The 20702-nt window shown below is 40.9% G+C and overlaps 1 protein-coding gene across 3 annotated transcripts in view; it reads right to left on the bottom strand.

Annotated features, from left to right (window-relative positions):
* Positions 1 to 4666: 4666 nt before the first annotated feature.
* ALDOB (aldolase, fructose-bisphosphate B) overlaps positions 4667 to 20702 on the bottom strand; it is a 28317-nt gene continuing 12281 nt past the window's right edge. Inside the window, exons 2-10 of one of the 3 annotated variants that reach the window (XM_073021813.1) lie at positions 18970 to 19023; positions 14062 to 14183; positions 13040 to 13251; positions 11752 to 11806; positions 10772 to 10932; positions 9846 to 9929; positions 8745 to 8919; positions 8135 to 8334; positions 4667 to 5197 (exon numbers count right to left, since the gene is read on the bottom strand). In XM_073021813.1, coding sequence (XP_072877914.1) covers positions 5102 to 5197; positions 8135 to 8334; positions 8745 to 8919; positions 9846 to 9929; positions 10772 to 10932; positions 11752 to 11806; positions 13040 to 13251; positions 14062 to 14173 — 1095 coding nt within the window. In that variant the 5' untranslated portion in view covers positions 14174 to 14183; positions 18970 to 19023 and the 3' untranslated portion in view covers positions 4667 to 5101. Of the gene's footprint in view, positions 5198 to 8134; positions 8335 to 8744; positions 8920 to 9845; positions 9930 to 10771; positions 10933 to 11751; positions 11807 to 13039; positions 13252 to 14061; positions 14184 to 18969; positions 19075 to 20702 lie in introns of those variants that run through there. The other 2 variants (XM_007968557.3, XM_073021812.1) reach the window with 2 other exon arrangements.

The raw sequence follows: 20702 nt of genomic DNA on the forward strand, positions 1-20702 counted from the left end.
TGTAAGTCCCCACATAACGTGACAGTCATTGTGTCCCTGCAACCCAGAAGCGCACTCTGAACAGGACAGAGTAACAGAGCAGCAGAAGGAAAAGTTGTACGTTGCTGCAGAAGGCTGCTTTGACCTTGATTATTTTAGGAGGGCAGAATACATTTCTCTGACACCTGAGACCCTGGGCTACTGCCTAGCCCTAGCTATTCTGAACTGCCAAAAGAATTAGTGCTATGTTTAGAAAATGCCCTATTTTTCATCTGCCACACTACTCAGCCCGGCTGAGTCTGAGCGTGTATGTAAGTCTTTCCGAGAACTAGGTAAAGAATTTTGAGCTTTTATTTGTCCCAAGCGCTTGCCTATCAGGTTGCAATGAAACAGACTTTATTAAGATGGTAAATGGCTATGCTACGTACAAGGAGTTGTTTGTTGTTTTCTCTAGTCTAAAGATATCATATCTACTCACCTACTCCACCAACAAAAGGCCAGGTGCTACATTGGATTGCTATTATAGACACTTAGCTGGCTCCTGGTTCTCTCCTGATCCTCTACATTCTAGAAAGTAATTTTCAGTGTTGCTGTTATGTTATTCTTTCCTTAAATGTCATCCACAGTTCCCTATTTCTCATCACTTCAAGGCAACACATTCTAAAATACCTCTGCCCATCCATGTGCCACTCCATTATGGGAAATCAGCCTTACCATTCCAGGTTGATTTCCCATAATTCTCTCAACACATAGTTTGTACTGTAGTAAGGACACATAATTCATGGTCATTCTCACTCATGAGCCTTTACCTTTCTTCAAGAGCCAGTTGACAGGGAAAACTAATATTTATTCACTACTTATGTATCTGGCACTGTACATAAAATATTGCCCACACAACAAGCCTCTTTTACAGATGTGAAGGCTGAGGCTCACAGAGACTGTTTCCCAAGATCAGCATAATAATAAACTGCCTTCAGCTAATCCTCCCTCTTCCATAAAGTATTCCTTCCCTTTTGATCTCAGCATCTAGCCTATGCCACTGCAATTTAGCACATTATTGTGTACAATTTTCTTTGTTTTCTGACTGCAGGCTTGTCTTCCTCATTTCCGTGGTAAGCATAGAATGACCATGTATCTTTACAGTGCTGAGCATACAGTAGGTGCTGCAAGAGTATTGTTGGCTGATTTTTATGTATGTTACACGTATTGATGCCCAGTACTGAGTGCTTTAGATTATTTCAAGAGGCTTAGACTGCTTTCCAGCCAGAATACCATGTTTATATGAGCAGCAGAAAAAGAGTTGTGACTGGCTGTGTTGAGCTTTGCGTCACTTCTCTCTCTTAATTCATCCTCTCTACAAAATGGGCTTTGGGATTGGTAGCATTGCGTGAGCCCTCCAGGCTACATTGAGCGTGGGCAATTTATCTTTTACTCTAGAAATGTGGCAGATATTGTTCCAAGGGCAGGTTTACAGTTCTTTATCTGAAAGCCTTGAGGCCATATGTGCTTTGGAAATCAGAATTTTGTCAGATTTTAGAGAGTAAATATATTGCTTGTGCTATGTATCATATAACTCCCTCTTCAGGGTCTGAGGAAGCACCTGCAATCAAACATGTTAATATTGCTGCATCTCAAATGGAGTAAAGATAACAGGTTCAGGTCAGGTGTTGCCATCAAATAATTTACTAAAACTTATGAGAAAACTTTTGGTCTTCAGAGTTTTTAGATTTCAGAATTGTGAATAAGAGATTGTGAACTTGTTATTGAGATGTATTATTTATTCTTTCAACAATATGTGATCATGTACTTTTTCTTATTTTGGTGATGAAGAAACTGAATGACAGAAAGGTATAATGTGTCCAAGGTCACATGGCTAGTAAGTGACAGGGCCGGCATTTGAATCTATGCTGTCTGACTCCAGAACCTGTGCTTTGAAGAACGCAGAGTACTACCACCCAAGAGGACTTTGCAAATCACACTAGCCTAAATCTCACCACCAACTGGTTATGTGACCTTGGAAAACTTCTTTAGCATGCTGGACCCCAGTTTTCTCCTCTGTCGCTGTGAGTGACGTCTAGACGGCAGCTGGAGTATTTCATTCCAGGAGGGCTAAATCAGATGATCTGGAACTCCCATTTCTGCTTTGCCTAAAGCTCACTCCAAGATTTCTGCAAGTTTCTAGAAGCTTATCTTCTCACTGTCACGGTTGTTTTTTGTTTCTCCTAAATTAATTCACATTATGAATCATTACGAATCATCTCAGTATCTTGTTTTTATAAAGCATGATGTATGTAGACTCAAATGAGAAACTCAGTTTTTCCTCACAAGAAGACAGTATCTTTAGATTGCTTAATAATAGTTATCCTCCTCCTCAAAAGCCCGTCACCTCGTCACAATTACATATTGCCCTAGCTTCTTTCCTGCCTCCTCCTTTTCCTTCCTTTCTCATTTCTTCCTCTCTTCCCTCATTTTCTTGCTCATTCCTTTCCTTCTTTCCCTCTTCCCTCTTCAGAGCAAAAACAAATTCCTCTTTTTATTCTTTCCAGAACTTAGTCATTTGTGTGTTTGTGTGGCCTTAGCTCTTGATAGCTTCAAAATGTCATCTTCTCCCAGTGACTTATGAATGTATTTTCTTACATACAGGCAGTATCCTGTGTGTGAGTTCCCTTCTTTTGTTCTCCTGTGATGTCCAACCTGAATGTCATCTCCCTTTCCCACACCCAGACATCTGATTCTACACCCTGACTCTCCTTCCCACTTACCAACCCCCAGTCAATGGTTTGTGTGTTTCTTGCTTAGCTATTTAAGCTTAATTGTCTGGTGTGCCCTAAAGCTGAAATTTCTCTATTTTTCATGTCTAGTACCAGGTTTTAGTTTTAGTAGGTGTTTAATAACTACTAAAATAAATCTGACAAAGTAACCAAAGCTGGAAAGCCACTAAATACTCACTCAGAAATCACAGCGAAATTGAAGTCTGTAGCCTTGTAAAACACTTGTCTGCATATTACCCTGAAAGGAGGAAATTACTGGGATTGAGATTTCAAAGACAACTGTAGTCTTTTAGTAGGGAAAATATATCAGATGATAGCCAGGAAAATGCATTATATAAATCCTCATTCCCAGTAAAATGTAATTCAGCCTTGACCAAAATATACAAGTAACTCATCCTTGATTATAAATTCATGCTTAACTGATAAGAATCTGAGAGGTTTCTTTAGATACCTCTTAAAATATCTAAAGAATTTAGCAATGCTGAGTAAGATCTAGATAAAAATTATCTGGAAGAAAAGCTTTGTCTCACAAGGTGTTACCTACCAGCTTTTAGGACAGCTTGGCACATAGTAGGACATGAAATGCTTGATGATTGACTGAAATGTACAAGGAGAAATGTACAAGACCTATGCCACGGGTGGCAGAGATATTGAACACAGCCTGTCGCCTTGCCCTGTAAGATCTCTGGCTGTGTGTTCATCTTATGAGCAAGAGACCTGAATTTAGAAGACCTGAATTTTAATCTCTCAGCTCTACCATAAATGTTTGACCCTCAGTAAGTAATTTTACTTCTCTGGGCTTTGTTTATCATCTGTAAAATGAAAACCGTGGGCTTAATAGATCTCTAATATAGGCTTGAGTTGCTTGTATGAATATAGTTGTTTTTAGAAAAGTAATGACAAGCACATGGAAATAAACATTCAAATACTGTAGAGGGCAGGTAATAAGGAAAAGTCATCTCTCCTGTGCCCCCACTCCCAGGTCTTTCTCCTTAAGAGTAAGCCCCTTTGGCTAATTCTGTCTTATTCCTCTAAATAATATGTTAAGCCTCTGTTACTTCATTTGTTAATCTATACAATACCATTTGTCTTTGTATTATTCAAGGTAAGAAATTTAGCATACTATCATATTTTAATTTTAGATATATATTTTAACGATTTATATCCTTTTCCTTTATCACTTAAATAGAATTAAAGCACTATTTCTTAACCCATCAGTTTTAAGTAGTATTCCTGACTCTCTTTGCTTTCCTCCACTTCTTCTCCCCCTTATATTTCCCAGCTTCTGTCAGTTAAATCATTACTTTTACACTGTCCAAAGTCATAATATTTAAATTCTCTTTTATAACTCTGGTTGTCTTAAGTGCTTTAACTGTAGGTTAATTCTGAAAATTGAAAGTCAATACAGTATCATTATGTGAATATTATTTACTGCAAAACTACAAAATGTACCTGGACATGCAGATGACAAGGTAGTCCTGTTTCACCAAATCTGGGCCACTTGAAGAGGAATGCTCCAAGCATTGAAGTCACATGAATTATCTTATTACACTCCACAAGTTGCTCAAAATCATTCTACATTTTTAGCTGTCTTTGTATTGTGAATGGCTTTAAATTTTCAAATACCCTCAAACTTGAAATTTAGATTGGTAGTTCTCAAACTTGACTGTACATCGGAATCAGAGGGAACTTTAAGAAATCTAATAGAGGATCCTAGGTCTAGAGTTTCTGATTTAATTGAGCTGGGGTGTGGCCTGAGCATCTGAGTTTTTAAAATTTTGCGACTTGATTCCAATGAATAGCCAGAGTTGAAGACCTTTACTGTTGAAACCCAGTCATGTCTAGTAGAGTCAAAAGTAATGAAATACACTGAGTCTTTGGACAACAAGAGCAGAAAAGTGAAACCCGATAGCAACTGAAGGTTTATAGAATATTTATTTCTTTTTTGGTTGCAGCTATCTGCTTCCCAACCTACCACTGCTAAGACTGTTTCATAAGATGAACTTCTCTACACTCAGCTAATGAGGTGTTTCAATCAGCAGTTGTTCTTTGGATGAGAAACTGATACTATTTTAAAGCCTATTATTTTCTTGGGTGGGTATTCTGGAGCATGGGGAGCTGAAAGTGTTGCAAGGAAACTGCTGTGTGAAATTTGATTAGATCCTTGGTATTCATTTTTATGTTTCAATAACTGATTTGTTTTTTCCCCCCATTGTACTTAAGATTTAATATGTGTTGTATTTCCAGCAGTTCAAATCTAATTGTGTCGAATTTCCAGGATTGGAGGAAAAGTTGCTCCCATTCAACCCTCCTACTAGAAGTGCTGGAGCTAGGCTGGCGAGCATTGGACCCTAGTAGGTGTAGCAGGCTGTGAAGAGCGACTGGGTGGAAGCAGCCCCGGAAGAGCCCGTGTGAATGTACTGTCCTTTGGCCGCCTGGCAGTTAGCCTAGAAGACAAATATGAGAAAGGAGACGAGTTAGAGTAAATGTGACCCCACCTTGACCCTGTCTACTTCTCATGGGAAACCAGCCAAACCTTCACTCAGATTTTCTTCTTTTTAACAGCGATGTTGCTGAATATTGCTGCTGACACCATCCCCTTCTATAAGGTGTCTCCCCTTTTTATCCCAGTTTTCTGAGCATTTCTTTGGTAAGGTTGAGGTTTGTGTCAGTTACTGGGGAAATCTCTGTTCAGTACCAACAATATTGCAGCAACAGTACTGGAAACTGAAGTTGAGAAATTTCTCACTAGTATAGTACACTATACCAAAAGAAAAACATGTTTATTTTAAAAATATTTCCATTTTTGACCTATATTGGTCTAGAAGAATATGTAATTTTTATTTAGTTGTTATCATAGTATCATTTGCTTTCCTGTATACATTCCAGTTAAAGATAAATTCAGAATTATGAAACTTATGATAATATTTGAATGTCACTCAGTGGTACCACTTCTTCCAGTCAGTGTCGCTATTGTCTGTTGTCTCCAGGACATATTTCTACATTTTACATCAATGGTTCTCCAAGGGTGTTTCATGGTCTACCAGCATCCCTTAGGAGCATGTTAGAAATAGAAATTCCCTGGCCTTACCCCAGACCTACTGAATTAGAAACTCAGTGGGTGAGACCCATAACCTGCATTTTTAACAAGCACTTCAAGTGAGGGTCAGGGAAATGAAAAGAGGTTGCTAATGGGTACAAAAATACAGTTAGAGAAGGAATAAGTTCTAGTGTTCGATAGAACAGTAAGGTGATTATAGTAAACGATGATTTATTACATATTTTAAAATAGCTAGAAGAGAAGATTTGGAATGTTCCCAACTCAAATAAATAATAAATATTTGGAGTGAATACCCTAATTATCCTGATTTGATCATTAAACATTTTATGCATATATAAAAAATCACAGATGCCCCATAAATGTATACAATTATTATGTGTAAATATAAAAGATTACAACAAAACCAAGTCCTTCAGGTGATTCAGATCCACACCGGAGCTTGGGAAGCACCATCCTTGATGATAAACTCAGCTTCCCTTCTTCTGTGTGGATGTCCCTATGACCTGCGCTTTCACAATCCCTCCATCATGTGAGCTAGGTCTCCTTAATCCATCAGCCATGCAGCAGCACCGCTGCACTCTGCTTTCCACAGTCAAGGTAAAACACTACTTTGAAAATCTCATACCTCTCTTATGCCTGTGAGATGATTTTTTAGCTTCCCTGGGTCCTTCCTTCCCTTTAGGGCCTCATCACCACACTTCTGACTACTCTTGGTTCCTTGCCTGGCTTCCTCTATGGTCAGCAAGCTAACAGAGGCTATTGATAAAGTTTGTCACTATTCTATCTTCCTATTAAACTTTCACTCTTCTACCCTGCCATTTTGCATTCAGGTTTATCTGAATCTTCCTGCATGCTTTAGACAGCTGTTAGGAAAATTCAGGAATGAAGCTACCACACACTCACTCTTATTTCAGCTGCACCTTACCTGATGCTTGACCATGTCTGGCCATAATGTGTGATCAATTTCCTAACAAGTTCCTTTAACTGCTTTTCTACCCTTTCCGACTGTCAGTATTGAAATTTCCATTTCTTCATCATTCTCAGCAGATACCCTCAACTGTAATCAGTCATCAACTGCTACATCTCTTGACTTATATAGAGCTAATTCCAACCATATTCTCTTTTCTGCCTCTTCCCTCCTTTTTGTCTTACACCAGCTGTACCACCTATGCTTAATATTGAGTCTCATGCAGTCCTGCTCCTCTGAGTTCATCTCCACTCAATTATCCCCACTCTCCCCATTTTACTGTCTCCTCTGGCTCCTCTTTCTTTACATTTAAGCATGCCAAGCTCTCTCCTATTTGGCTAAACTCCAAGCTTCCTGGAGGACATGGCTATGTCTGATTTGTTCACCCCAGTTCTTGGGTCATAAAGGGTATTTTTTAAATTTTGGTTATTATTTGAATAAAAACTTCGTTGGTCCCCATTTCTCCTGGAAACCTTTCTGGGTCTTTTTCTGAAAAGCTTATTGAATGAGCACCTTCCCTTTCCTCTTTATTGAAGCTGTTTCAGTGAGGGTCACTGATATGCTCCTATGTGCCAATCTCAGTGTCTTTTCTTGGCCTTTGTTTTGAATCTCTCTATAGCATGTTATTATTAGCCCTTTGAAATTCTTACTTGGCTGGGGCAGTGGCTCACGTCTGTAATCTCAGCACTATGGGAGGTTGAGGTGGGCAGATCACCTGAGGTCAGGAGTTTGAGACCAGCATGGCCGACATGGTGAAATCCCGTCTCTACTAAAAAATACAGAAATTAGCCAGATATGGTGGTGCCTGCCTGTAGTCCCAGCTGCTCCGGAGGCTAAGGCAGAAGAATTGCTTGAATCCAGGAGGTGGAGGTTGCAGCAAGCTGAGATTGTGCCACTGTACTCCAGCCTGGGTGACAGAGTAACACTCCATCTCAAAACAAACAAACAAACACGAAAGAAAGAAAAATAAATTCTTCACTCTTTGTTCCCAGAATGCTTGGTTCACCCTATGATATAATTGCTGCTTTTCTTGGTTGCTTCTCTTCTTCATCTTCCCAAAATAAAAAGTATCCTAGGTTCAGTTCTTGGTCCTCTTATCTCCTTCTCTCTGAAGTGTTTCTGTTGAAATTGTCCTTCAGTCTCCTCTCATCAACTGTACTACCAGTGTGGATAATTCAAAACTCTCTCTAGCCTCAATCCTCATACTGACCTCTACTGCCACATTTTCAAATGCCTAATAGACACTAATAGAAGTAGATACCTTCTTGGCCCGAAGAAAACAATGCTTCTCCATGTCAGAAAGTCAAGCCCCAAATGTGAACACCATCAAGTAGATAAGAGGTAGCAGCATCTTACCACGGCCCGCTTCATAAAAGCCTCCTGGGTTGCCTTCTTGTTTGCAGCTTTGCCATCCCAGGCAGCCAGTGCACTGGCCTGCAGGGCCCGTCCATAAGAGAAACTTAGTTTCCAGGGTTTTGGCAGAGGGCAAAGGTTGATAGCATTGAGGTTGAGAGTAGCATCCTCTTCACTCATGCCACCAGACAAAAAGCAGATGCCTGGTAGGAGAGAAGCCATTTCACTCTATTAGTCCCACCTTATGTACCCTGCTTGAGAAAGCAAGCAATGAACCTACCAGAAAAGTAATGTCTCAGTCTTTTCTCTGCTTAATTTGCCTGAACCGGGTCAGAGAAATCAGTTTGCTTCTGCTGAAGCTAGTTGGGCTAGAGAGAAGACTTTGAAATACATAAGGAAGGCAGTGAAATGTTGAAGAAATACATGGATTGTGGGCATCTGGGCAGACTTGGGATGCTTGGTATTCTGAAGTGTGAGGAGAAGTGCTGGCTGCCTGTGAGATAACAGAGGTTTGTTTTATGAATAGAAGCAGATTTCTAGACAAACATGAAGCTTGTAGCTCTCCAAAGAATGAGGGCTAAGACCTTGAGTTAGAGAAGAAAGAAGGTCTTACCAGGAACAGCTGCAGGAACGGTACGGTGGAGAGCTGTTACGGTGGCCATAGCCACTTGCTCTGGAGTATACTTCTTGGTGCAGGCGTGTCCAGCAGTCACCATGTTGGGCTTTAGCAGGGTGCCCTCCAGGTAAACATGATGGTCATTCAGGGCCTTGTAGACAGCAGCCAGGACCTGAAGGACAAGAGGTCCCACCAGGTGAAACTCAAAGCTAGACTTAGAGTCACCTGACGTTGGCACATTTACACTGCAGGGAGGCAGGATGAAGGAATTCTCATTTGCTGCTTGGCAAAAGCTTCTGAGCCAGCCTCCAGGCCTCATCAGACCAATGTGTTGCAATCCATAGCCACTGAGCACAACCAAACTGGCCTGTCTTCATCACCCCTAATCTAGCTTCTCGTTCACTGCATGAATGACGGGCATGGCTCTGCTTCCTAGAAGCCCTTCATTCCTTTCTTTCTATTACTCCCATGGTCAATGTCATTCCTTATTGAGACTGCATTGCTTCAGTTATTTGGGGTCATCTAAACAGGCCTCCACTGTCCATGTTTACAGAAGCTGAGTAGTCATATAAGCATACATTTTAGAGGCGCAAGTGCTTTTAGATTGCATTTCAGTGCACATAATTTTCCAAGTAGGGAAACTAAGGTCAGATGACATTATGACTCTCCTACTTTCTCACAGTGTGTGAATAGAACCACCCTCTTTCAGATATACTGTGGCTAATTTAGAAAGTCAGATGGAATAAAGTACTCTCTAATTACATCTTCTCATTTGAGCCATGTGTCTTATTTTAAAATTTCTTTGTGTACATGTAATCGAATTGAAGTCAAAAGAGATAATATGACTTGCCCAAGATCCCACAAGTGGAAACGCGGATTCTCCCACGCAAGTCTTGGGCTGCAACTCCTGTGCTTTTTCTATATGGAGCATACCATGTACCAAAAAAGTGAAGGGCTGACGAGCACCTCCCTACCTTCTCAATGCTATCGATCCTAAAGACTACTTCAAATATAACAGCTGTTATATGTTAAGTAACAGCTGTTACCTAAAACTAAGATTTTTCAGCTAGAATTGGGAACTTCATATTTAAAACTTACCTTCTCAGTAACATACTGGCAGTGTTCCAGGTCATGGTCTCCATCAGGAATTACCTCTGGTTCAACAATAGGTACCAGTCCATTCTAAAAAGGAAAATCAGGGAAGCAAAAGTGAAGCTGTGCTCACTATTATCCTTTCCTTAGGAGGAGATTCAACAGTTGCAATTGGTATAAATTGAAGCCATTATGGAGAAATACCATATAGGTGACTTAAAGGCAGTAGAATTTTTCAGAATGGGGTAAAAACTAAATACAAAACCATAATTTCTGTATCTCTTTCTAGAGACTATTCTAGGTGCCTCAGAACCTAGCTACTGCCTTTTTAGGGCATCTAAGCATAAATCATTAAGAAAGATGTCTCTAAGGTGGGTTAGTGAGGAAATTCAAGCAGTGTTTATAGTTCTAATTGGGAATCCCAGCTGTCTACAACTCTAGTAACCCCAACATAGTACTCACAGAAGAAAATCAAACTTAACTTGGACCCAGAGACATTTTAGTATGTGTTGGAAACTTTAGCATCTGGTCACCATCCTCCATGGAATTATTTGGATTGGAACTCGGTCAGAGCTGTCACTCTTCAGCTAGGAATCTAAGAGGATCATGTCTTGGATGTTACAGAGAATAGACAACCAAGTTCCCTGGCCTCAAAAGCCCGATCACTTATAAGACAACTTTTGGAACTTTGACAGAGGGCAGCAGTTGATGACACTATCCTTTGAACTCATAGCTTAGTTGGACTCCTACTGGCTTCTGGAACCAAATCTCTCCCTACCACAGTTGGCTATAGCAACCGTTGTGAAAAATGCCACTAGGATATACTGGTGACGGAAAAGGAGGTCCATGTGTAGTTACAGTATAATAGAAAAGAAAAGCTCTGAAGAAAACTCTAGCCTACTGTTTTTCAGCCCAAGGGGAAGGCAGAGCACCTGCTGACAGATGCTGGCGTAGCGAGCCAGGGCGTTGGCGTTTTCCTGGATAGCGAGGCTGGATGGACACTGGTCAGCAATCCTCAGCACAGCACGCCATTTCCCAAAGTCAACGCCATCTTTCTTGTACTGAGCACAGCGCTCTGAGAGGCCATCAAGCCCTGCAAGTCACAAAAGAGAGAAAGGCTTCTTCACACCTTTGTATCAGATCCATGGGGTCTCTCATAAAGTGAAGGAGTTCTCCCTTGGCTAAGCTTTCAATCTACTGAGCTTGAGGACTGAAAACAGCCAAGCATATCAGCATTAATCACAACACTGAACCACAAGACCTAGATTTAATAAATAGTGTTTTGATATACATACTATCTACTCCATATCTAGATAGAAGAAACCAATAGTTAATATGATACTCATTTTACAAATGTGGAAACTGAGGCTTCTAATGGTTAAGCGACTTTACCAAGTTTGAACTGCTGAAGAGTGACAGAGCTGGGATTCAAATTCTGCTTAGCTAACACAATGTTGTGAGTTAATGCTTGTCTACTTGGGCAGAAGTACCTTGCAAAATTATCTAGGTAGCATGTGATAGAACCAGGATTCAAACCCAGGTATGTCTGACCTCAAAGTGTGGGGCCTTTCCACTCTACTGCTGCTAAATATTTTTATAAAAGTAATACTTCCAGATGCAGAGTTTAATCTTCTTTGTCCAAGGGACTGTGGTAAGCACCTTATATACATTGTGTAAATTAATCCCCACAACAGTTACTCCATTTCGAGATAGGAGAACTGAGGGTCAGAATATTTCAGTGACTGGCCCAAGGTCACAGTTGTTAAATGGAGGAGCTGGTATTGAAAATCAGGTATGTGTGGCTCGAAGACCAGTGTAATAGTTGTGTTTTGTTTTCCCTTGCTTCCTTCTTTACTTGCCTTCATTTCTAGCTTACACTGGCATGATTCATCTCAGTGGGCAATATCCTTACCTTGAATGGTGGTTTCTTTGTTTGTTCCTGCAAGGGGAGCACCTCCTTGGTCTAACTGTGGATACAAATAATTAACAAATAATTAACAGGTGTCAGATGTCAGGAAAACACAAGCAGAACTCTTGGAACTAACTAATAGTTTGCATCTTTTACAGACAAGGAGTTGAATTAGCAAAGTGTATTAGTCATTGTGGGGGACCCAGTTCAGTCCATAGTAGAAGGGAAGTTACCTGGAAGGTACAATGTAAGAGTGTCTACCCTAACATTTATTGAGCACCTGCATACACCAGGTATTGTGTTAGTACAGGAGGTAAAGAGAATTAAGGATACAACCTCTACTCTCTACATAGCAAAAGTCAAAGTCACGAGCTTGAGAATTAGCCTAAACTGGCTCTGACCTTGCCTTGCTGTGTGGGCAAGTTATGTTACTCTTCGTAGTTCAGTTTTCTCACTTCATCTCTAAATAAGGGTGATAATTGAGTCTACTACCAGAAGTTATGAGAATTAAATGAGTGCTTGGAATGGTGAACACTCTTATTCAATGGATACTAGTTTTCACTTTTGAGAAGTTTATGCACTATTGGAAGACCTAGTTATAAGACAGAATAGTAAATGCTTTAATAATTATAACAGTTACCATTAACTGAATAATTGTGCAGTATAAACTTTTTCTTTTTTTTCTTTTCTTTTTTTTTTTTTTTTTTTTTTTTTTTGAGACTCTCACTCTGCCATCCAGGCTGGAGTGCAGTGGTATGACCACAGCTCACTCCAACCTCAACCTCCAGCGCTCAGGTGATCAATCTTTCCACCACAGCCTCCTGAGTAGCTGGGACTACAGGCACGCACCAACACACCTGGCTACTATTTTTTATTTTTAGTAGAGACAAGGTCTTGCTGTGTTGCTTAGTCTGGTCTCAAACTCCTGAGCTCAAGCGACCCTTTTGCCTTGGCTTCCAAAATACTGGGATTACAGCCGTAAGCAATCATGTCCAGCCTAGAAACTTTTAGTCATTTCATCCCTGTAAGAACATCATGAGGTAGATTCCCACTTTAAGAAATGAGATTGAGATGCAAAGAGATTAAGAATGTGTAGAAAACTTGAGTGAAAGAAGAGGGCACTGGAGGAAAAATCTAGAAGATCTGGGTCTCCGTCGGAAGATGATGATGGAAAAGGGTGAGAAGAGAAATTAGATGAGGAGAATGTTCAGAGTGTTGGCCCCACTTTTGCCAGTGTGCTGGGAGTTTGCCTAGGACAAAGCAGGCGTGAGGTGTGAATGGAGGTGTTCACCTTGATTCCCACCACGATCCCCTTTTCCTTGAGGATGTTTCTGAACAGCTTTCCCTGGCTGTCCTTCTGGTAGAGGGTCTCATGGAAAAGGATCACACCACCAATGCTCTGGTTGATGGAACTGTCCACAGAGAAGAGGATTTCTCGGAACTGCCGGCGGTTCTCTTCGGTGTTTTCCACCTTGATCCTCTGCAGGCGGTTCCCCATGGTACCTATGGTGGGAGGGCCGAGGGCAGCATAAGGAGCAAGCCAGGGCTTTCCTGTCAGTCTTCTCCACATCATCTCAGAGACCCTCACCACGGTAGAAAGTAAGACTCCCTTTCTTTTTTCAGATAGTCAAAGTTCTTGCCTCAATTTTTTGTGTTCCAGGGAGAAGACCCTGGTTGCTATCAGGTTGCTGGTTAGGGAGTGTGTGGGCTGGGCATATAGAGGTCAGGGTGGAAGCCACCATCAGGTCCAGGTGGATATGTAAGGCCCTCAGGCCTCTTTAGCCTCCCTGTTTCAGTCCTCAGTCTCTCTGGATGTACATACAGAAGGAGGGATGGGGCACGCTTTTGATTCTCAGGGTTCTGTTGTTTTATGGCAGATTGTGCAACTCTGCCACAGCTTTCCCTTCTGCCATCCTGAGTTTCTCCCATCCATAAGCCGTGTCCTATTCCAGATGCAGATACTTTCCTGCCTTTCCTGACTGGACTCACTTTAAACTGACTTCTCACTAGCAGCAGATGCCTGTGTATCTGATTTTACGCTAGTTACTAAGTTTCTGGCCTTACTACAAGGCTGGATTCAAATGACCCCTGGCAAAGGGCCTTAAAATGAAGGGCTTGAGCCTCTTTCCTTGGCTTTCAGGAATGTGCCTACTACTTACAGGACGCAAAAGTTCTATACTTACTGAGTCTTCTGCTCCCACTCCTGTGTACATAAACCTTTACTTCCATAAAGAATATGATTATCAAGCGGTTTTTGCTAATTGTAGAAAAAATAATATGTTGTTATATGATGGGACTCCTTTTTACACTCACCTACAGATTCATCTGCAGCCAGGATCCCCTTTCCATTGGCAACAATGCTATGGGCAATTTCTGAGAGCTCCTTCTTCTGCTCCTGGGTGAGGGCTGGAAATCGGTGGGCCATGGCGACAGGTCTGGAAAAGAGTGTAGCAGAGTTGTGCACAGAACCATGGGTGGCTCAGATGGATGCATGATCAAGACAGTTGGGGGTGCAGACATGCTGTGCAGACTGCTGTGACACCCCTGGCCCATTTCCACAGCTGGACAAACAAATGAGGTGTGTTTTTCCCTGTCACTTATTAGTTACCATTAGCCACAATGAATGAAGGTGGGATGCTGAATGTTCATGGTGATCCTAGACAGAATGCTTTCCAGGAGACCTTTGGAATCACTAATCCAAACACTGAACGAACTAATTAGTGACCCACTAAAATACGACTAATAGAGGGAACTGCAGTAATGGACTGTCTCTCTGTTCTGTGGACTCCTGGTGCCACTGTATTTCCATAATGGCTTGAGGCCAGGACAATGATGCTCTTGGCCTCTGCAGTTATCCTCCACTTTGCTCTGTTAGTCTGTAGTTCCAACAGATTATTTTCCAGGCAATAAGCTTGAAAGGATAAATCTATACATAGTCTTGAAGCTAACTTCCCTTTGGCCTCGGACTACAGAGGGTTGGGTGCAAGTTTCTTTTTCCTTATATTCAACCATCTAGGAAACCACTTGGGGCAGACCAAAGAGGATGTTTCCTAAGTGCCTCTGGGCTCAGGTTTCTCACTGCCTATGAGGATGCTAAAGTTGTATGGCAGTCCCTGCTCCAGCTTCACTGCTTTAGCAAGGGGAGACTCTAGCTTGAGGACCCCCTAACCAAGCAACCTCCATAGTGGTGGTGCTCTGAAGGGGATCATTGCCCCTGTTTGGCTGCCACTTTTGGTTAATCTTGAAAATGCAAGCTCAAAGAGCCCTCACTTTGGGTATTACAAAGAGTGCTTACCAAAGGAAAAATGGTAGTGAAGATTATCTTGGGTACCCTCCTATCCAATCCCGGGGTCTCCTCCTTTCTCTCATCTTCTCTCCCTCCAATACACTCAGCACAGGGTGGATGGTCCATGTCTACATATTACTTCCTGGAAGCCCAGGGACACCTCAGGTCTCATTTGATCCACTGGCAATGAGGTAATTATAGCAGGTATTATCTTCATTAATTAATGAGCAAGCTAAGACTTAGAGACGCTAACTGACTTGTTCAAGGTCCCAGCTAGGATGAAGCAGAGTCCCTATCCAGTCCTATCCTCATGACAAATATATTTCTCCACACTTTCTGCATCCCTTTGGGGTAGGCTATCAGTACTCTCTCCCTTGATATAAAGAGTCAGTGGCCACTGAGCTAATTCATGAGAAGGTATAACTAATGACCTCATTGTTGCTTCTCCATTTGAACAGAGGTTCTTTTCTTAACCCAAAAGAATGAAACTGCAGTGCTGTTACTAGGGTAATGGGACAAGCTAGGAGGCAAGGATTTCTAGAGAAGGTGACCTTCCAAGGCCCATTACGTTCCAGCCGCCAGCAGAGCATCTTTGCCCTGTTTATATATTAGCCTCTAATATTGGAGTAAAAGATTTTTAGCTTTAGACCTGGCCTCCAGATCATCATGCTGAAAAAAGCCAACCTGGGGGTGATCTTCAGAGCAAGGTGCAAACTTTCTCTCTCAGTTTAGGCATTTGCACAAAGGAGTTGACAATTACCGAAAAAGAAAGATGTTTTCTTAATGAAACAAAAGGAAAAATCAGCCCAATAATAATAATAACAAGTGATCATGTATTGTCAAGCACTCTGCTAATGGCTTTACATGCACTATATAATTTTTCTTCAAAATAATCCCAGAAGGTGGTTGGGCTATTTTTCCCTCCCATTTAACAGATTAGGAAAGAGTATAAGAGAGTGTAAATTACTTGTCCAAGGACAAATAGCTAATAAGGCATCAAGTTGAGATAAGCGGCAGCACTCCTTTCCATTCAAGGGAAAGAGTGAGTTTGATGGAAAAAAAAATGGCCTTTGGATGATTCCTAACATCCTTGATGACACCCCAGAGTACCTTAGGCTGTGGGTGATTACACCATGGACATTACTTATTCATAAACATCTGACACATTCAGTAGAGGCTTGCTGCTAGTAGATCAGACAGACCTAGGTTTAAGAACCATCTCTGCCTAATCTAACTGGAACCTCAGGCAAGTCAGGCAGCTTCCTGAGTCTCAGTTTACTATGGATTAAATGGTGATAATCACTGTTCTGGTTGTCTCTTTGCCAGGTAATGCAAATACAAGCTGTGAACACCTTGCTCACTATAGTTGCTCAAAATATATTTGGTAAATTGCATGATAAACATGGCAATGCTTTGCAAAGCACTATAAAATGCAATGTATTACTAATTCTCTTTTTTTAATAAAAAAAAAATCACCTAAGGGGCCTCTATGTTTCTATTTACTACCTATTTCCAAACTATTTTCTTCAATCTGGGTGTGCTGACTCAACCAGAATAACAGTGAAAAGGTCAATTCAAACTAATACTGTTTATAGGGAGTTCAACTTCCACAGCGGGATTAAAGGTCTGTACCACGTTAGCACAAATGTCGCCTCTCTGTTAATCATAAAACAGGGTCACAGGCCAATGTTCACCACAGGGAGACAGGAGGCCAGGCTGGGATGGGCAATGACACGGAACAATGTCAGTACTCTTAAGCCTCTGCTCTCTGAGGTCTCAAGCCAACGTTTTTCAGTGTGATGGAAAGTTGTTCACATTATATTATTAAACGAAAAACAAGTTTCAGAGAAGTATGCAATATATACTATCCTCCTATTTTTTAATTAAAGAATGATATATACCCATAGTGTTTGTGTGTCTACGGAAAAGAGTAACAACTCTGGAGTTACCTCTGAAGAATGCAGTAGGGTGGAGAGATTCTCACATTTCTTTTCTTTTTCTTTCCTTCTTTTTTGTTTTCTGAGACAGGGTCTTGCTCTGTTGCCTAGCCTGGGGTGCATTGGCACGATCATGACTCACTGAAGCCTCATCCTCCTGGGCTCAAGAGATCTTCCCACCTCAGACACCAAGCAGCTGAAAACTGCAGGCACCTGCCGCCATGCCCAGCTATTTTTTTTTGTAATTTTTGGTATAAACAAAGTCTTGCTATGTTGCCCAGGGTTTTCTTGAACTCCTGAGTTCATGTGATCCTCCCACCTTGGCCTCCCAAAGTGCTGGGATTATAGGCGTGAGCCACTGCACCCAGCCACATTTCATTTTATACATTTTTTTTATCACACACTTTATTACATATGTGTAACAGGTAAAATGTATATCAATCTGGAGGAAAGTTGTATTAACAACAGAAGGTAACCACAGAAAAGCAGAGCTACAAATGACCTCAGAGATATTTGTGTAAACCCTGTCACTTCAGAGATGAGGAAACTGAAGCCAGAGAGACTGTCTGATGTGCCTTCTAAGTTGTGATGTTCTAGGATTGCAAGTTACATCCTACTGGCTTATGACTTGGAATTCTATTTCTAATCCTTCGGCAAAATAGCAGATAGAATCCTATAGTATGGTTCCTTCTACCTTCCTTGAAGACGTTCTGTGAAAACATAATTATTCGTAGCATGGATATTTAATTCCTGGAGAAATAGAAGGCAGCAGAAAGTTCATTTGCTTCTCTGTGTACAAGACAAATGGATTTTTAAGGCAAATGTGAGGAGGCTTATTTATTGAAAGCCTGTGATTTCTAGGCATTGCATGTAGCACTTTTGTATATGATGCATAAAGATGCCCATAGCTTCATTATCCACTCCAATGTCCCAGTGACAAGGGCAGTGGGATGATCTAGGGCAGCCCTGGGACAGCCTGATTTCCAGTGCCCTTCAACACATGTGGAGCAGCCCAGAACAAGTCCTGAATGGTGCTCTTTCCTCTAAACTTGGACTGAAGACAAAGGACTTCTTAGATATCAACCTTTTCCCATTCCCTGCCCCAGTATCTTTGGCTCTAACCTGGGCCTGGGTGCTACCCAGATGTGCCTTAGCTAAAGTGATGAATAGCAGGGCAGCAGAGTTCAAGCTCTGGTGCATCCAAAATGAGCCCTAGGTAACTGTTTAAAGAGAAGTTATTTTTTAAAAAGGCAACGTATTCTCACGAATGCCTATTTTTCAGAGAGTAGAGCAGATGTATCAAAATACACAACTTTTTGATTCCTACTATCTTAAGCTGTAGGGTCTTCACAATGTCTGGGGCCAGCGCAAAATGTTCTGGAAAGTTTCAAACATGAAGGGTTTGGAAATTTATAATCAAATGACGACTATGCTCTGTGAAGTTTCCAACCCTGTTGCATTTCCTCATTTGAGCAGTGGGTGAAGGCAAAGGGTAAAACACTCCAAGGGTTTGTTTCTGTGACAAAGAAACTTCAGTGTCAGTACAGTAGGTGGGGGAAGAGAATGTAGAAAATGACATAAGGCAGTTGAGATGTAAATAAATCACTAAAATAAGTAGTTGTTATGAAAAGAGAGTTGAGAGTTGAAATGAACAGGAATCTTAAAAACTGATTAGAACCTAACGATAGAAGTGTTCAAGTTGTTTTTCCTAGATCAGAGACTCACAAGGGCCTTATTCAGGTAACATATGTAACTGGCAATCAATCTTGGGCATTTTGCCACCTCTCAAAAAGCCAGGAAAGGTGTGAATGAGCGTTTATGCTTAGAGAGAGGAAAACAAGCATTTCCCTCCAAGCAGAGCCATTACGTTTTCAGCCACCGTCAAGTTTTTCCCGAAAACAAAGGCAAACCAATCTTCCCTTCTATAAGCTTAGTGCTATTATTAACCCCTTATTCACTAGTGCAGTCCAAGTATACAAAGGAAGCTTTTTTACTTACAGTTTGGGAGAGAAGAGTCCTCCTAGGTATCAAAAGCTGTGAGTGAGGCAGCAACTGCCAAATAAGACAGATCTTTGGTAACACACAATTTTTATAGACTTCTCATTAAAGTTGTTTTTTTTCCCCAACGTTTGCCCTCCCCTTTCTACCTTGACCTAGTAGGGAGGTGTTTATTCAACACCTCCGATTGGCTCATAAACAACCAATCCTTGAAATCATGCCCATACACTCCTTATACTCACAGAATGTTAAAGCTGCAAGGAATGTCTTTAGACCATGGAGTTCCTAATATAGACTCTCCATTTCACAGATGAGGAAACTGAGGCAAGGAAGATTAGGAGATTCCCCTAAGTCATGCAGCTAGTCAATGACGGAGCTCTAGGGTCCATTAAATGATAGTAGGAAGGCTGTTAGTGTAGCTGTAACACTTACAGAACACATGAACTTGGCGAAAGGTTTTTGGTTTTGTTTTTTACTTGTCTGAGCCTTTATTTTCTTCTCTGTAAAGTGGAATCTCAATTTCATAGTACCATTAAGTAAGTTTGTATAGTGTCTATGCGCAGTAGGCATTCAAGAATCATTATTTCCAAATTAGGCAATCAATGCTATATATATATATATATATTTGTTTGTTTGTTTTTGAGATGGAATCTTGCTCTGTTGCCCAGGCTGGAGTGCAGTGACAGGATCTTAGCTCATTGCAAGCTCCGCCTCTTGGGTTCACGCCATTCTCCTGCCTCAGCCTCCTGAGTAGCTGGGACTACCGGCGCCTGCCACCCCGCCCAGCTAATTTTTTGTATTTTTAGTAGAGACTGGGTTTTACTATGTTAGCCAGGATGGTCTCGATCTCCTGACCTCATGATCCACCCGCCTCGGCATCCCAAAGTGCTGGGATTACAGGCGTGAGCCACTGCACCCAGATAGTCAATGCTATATTTTTATTATTTATCTTCAATATATCATTAGTAGCCAATTCCAACAATTTATTATATAATTTATAGTTAAATTTAAATAATCTTTCAATAAAAGAAATGGATTCTGAATCCTTGAATTTCCCATGTGTTAATTTTGTCCAGACGGGAAATAAAATATTCTGTTTTTAAAAATCATTGTCTCTCCCATCTTCTCCAGTCCTCCAAAACCTAGCTGGGCTCTCTGATGTATTTGATGCCAGAAATCATTGTCTTTTATTCCCATTCTCTTGCAATCTTTTTACTTTTGTCTTCAAATTTGGTAAAAACTAGAATTAAACTCAAAGAGATTGAACTAAGCCATCAGCACCCCTAAATATGGTACTGTCTGGATATGGGTTCATTCTGCAGGGTTTTTTCCTAAGTATGAAATCCAAATTTAATTCCAGAGAAGAATAAAAATATTTTATGCTTCCAGAGGCAAATGAAGAATGAGGCAAGTAAATGAGGGAAATCTAAAAGTGATGGAATGACCATAAGTACAAAAAAGGGTAAATTCTCATGAACATGTTCTTTTGGAATAATTCATAAAATGGAAAACAAAACCAAGATGCTTGATGTTGCAGAGTGTAACACTAGAATTTTTGGATGAAAAGGTGAAATGTCAATAAAATGAAGGAAAAAATAAACAGAACTAGGTGATCTAAAAGTTTAGATTTAGTCAGCTTCTGAGAGTGGTAATTATTCATCATTGAATGTGAATATTGAAGGAAACTGAAGTATTTGAAACACAATATTGAGGTTCATTTGGCTAGGGAAGTT

Source organism: Chlorocebus sabaeus, chromosome 12 (assembly GCF_047675955.1).
Source record: "Chlorocebus sabaeus isolate Y175 chromosome 12, mChlSab1.0.hap1, whole genome shotgun sequence".
Classification (NCBI taxonomy): Eukaryota; Metazoa; Chordata; class Mammalia; order Primates; family Cercopithecidae; genus Chlorocebus; species Chlorocebus sabaeus.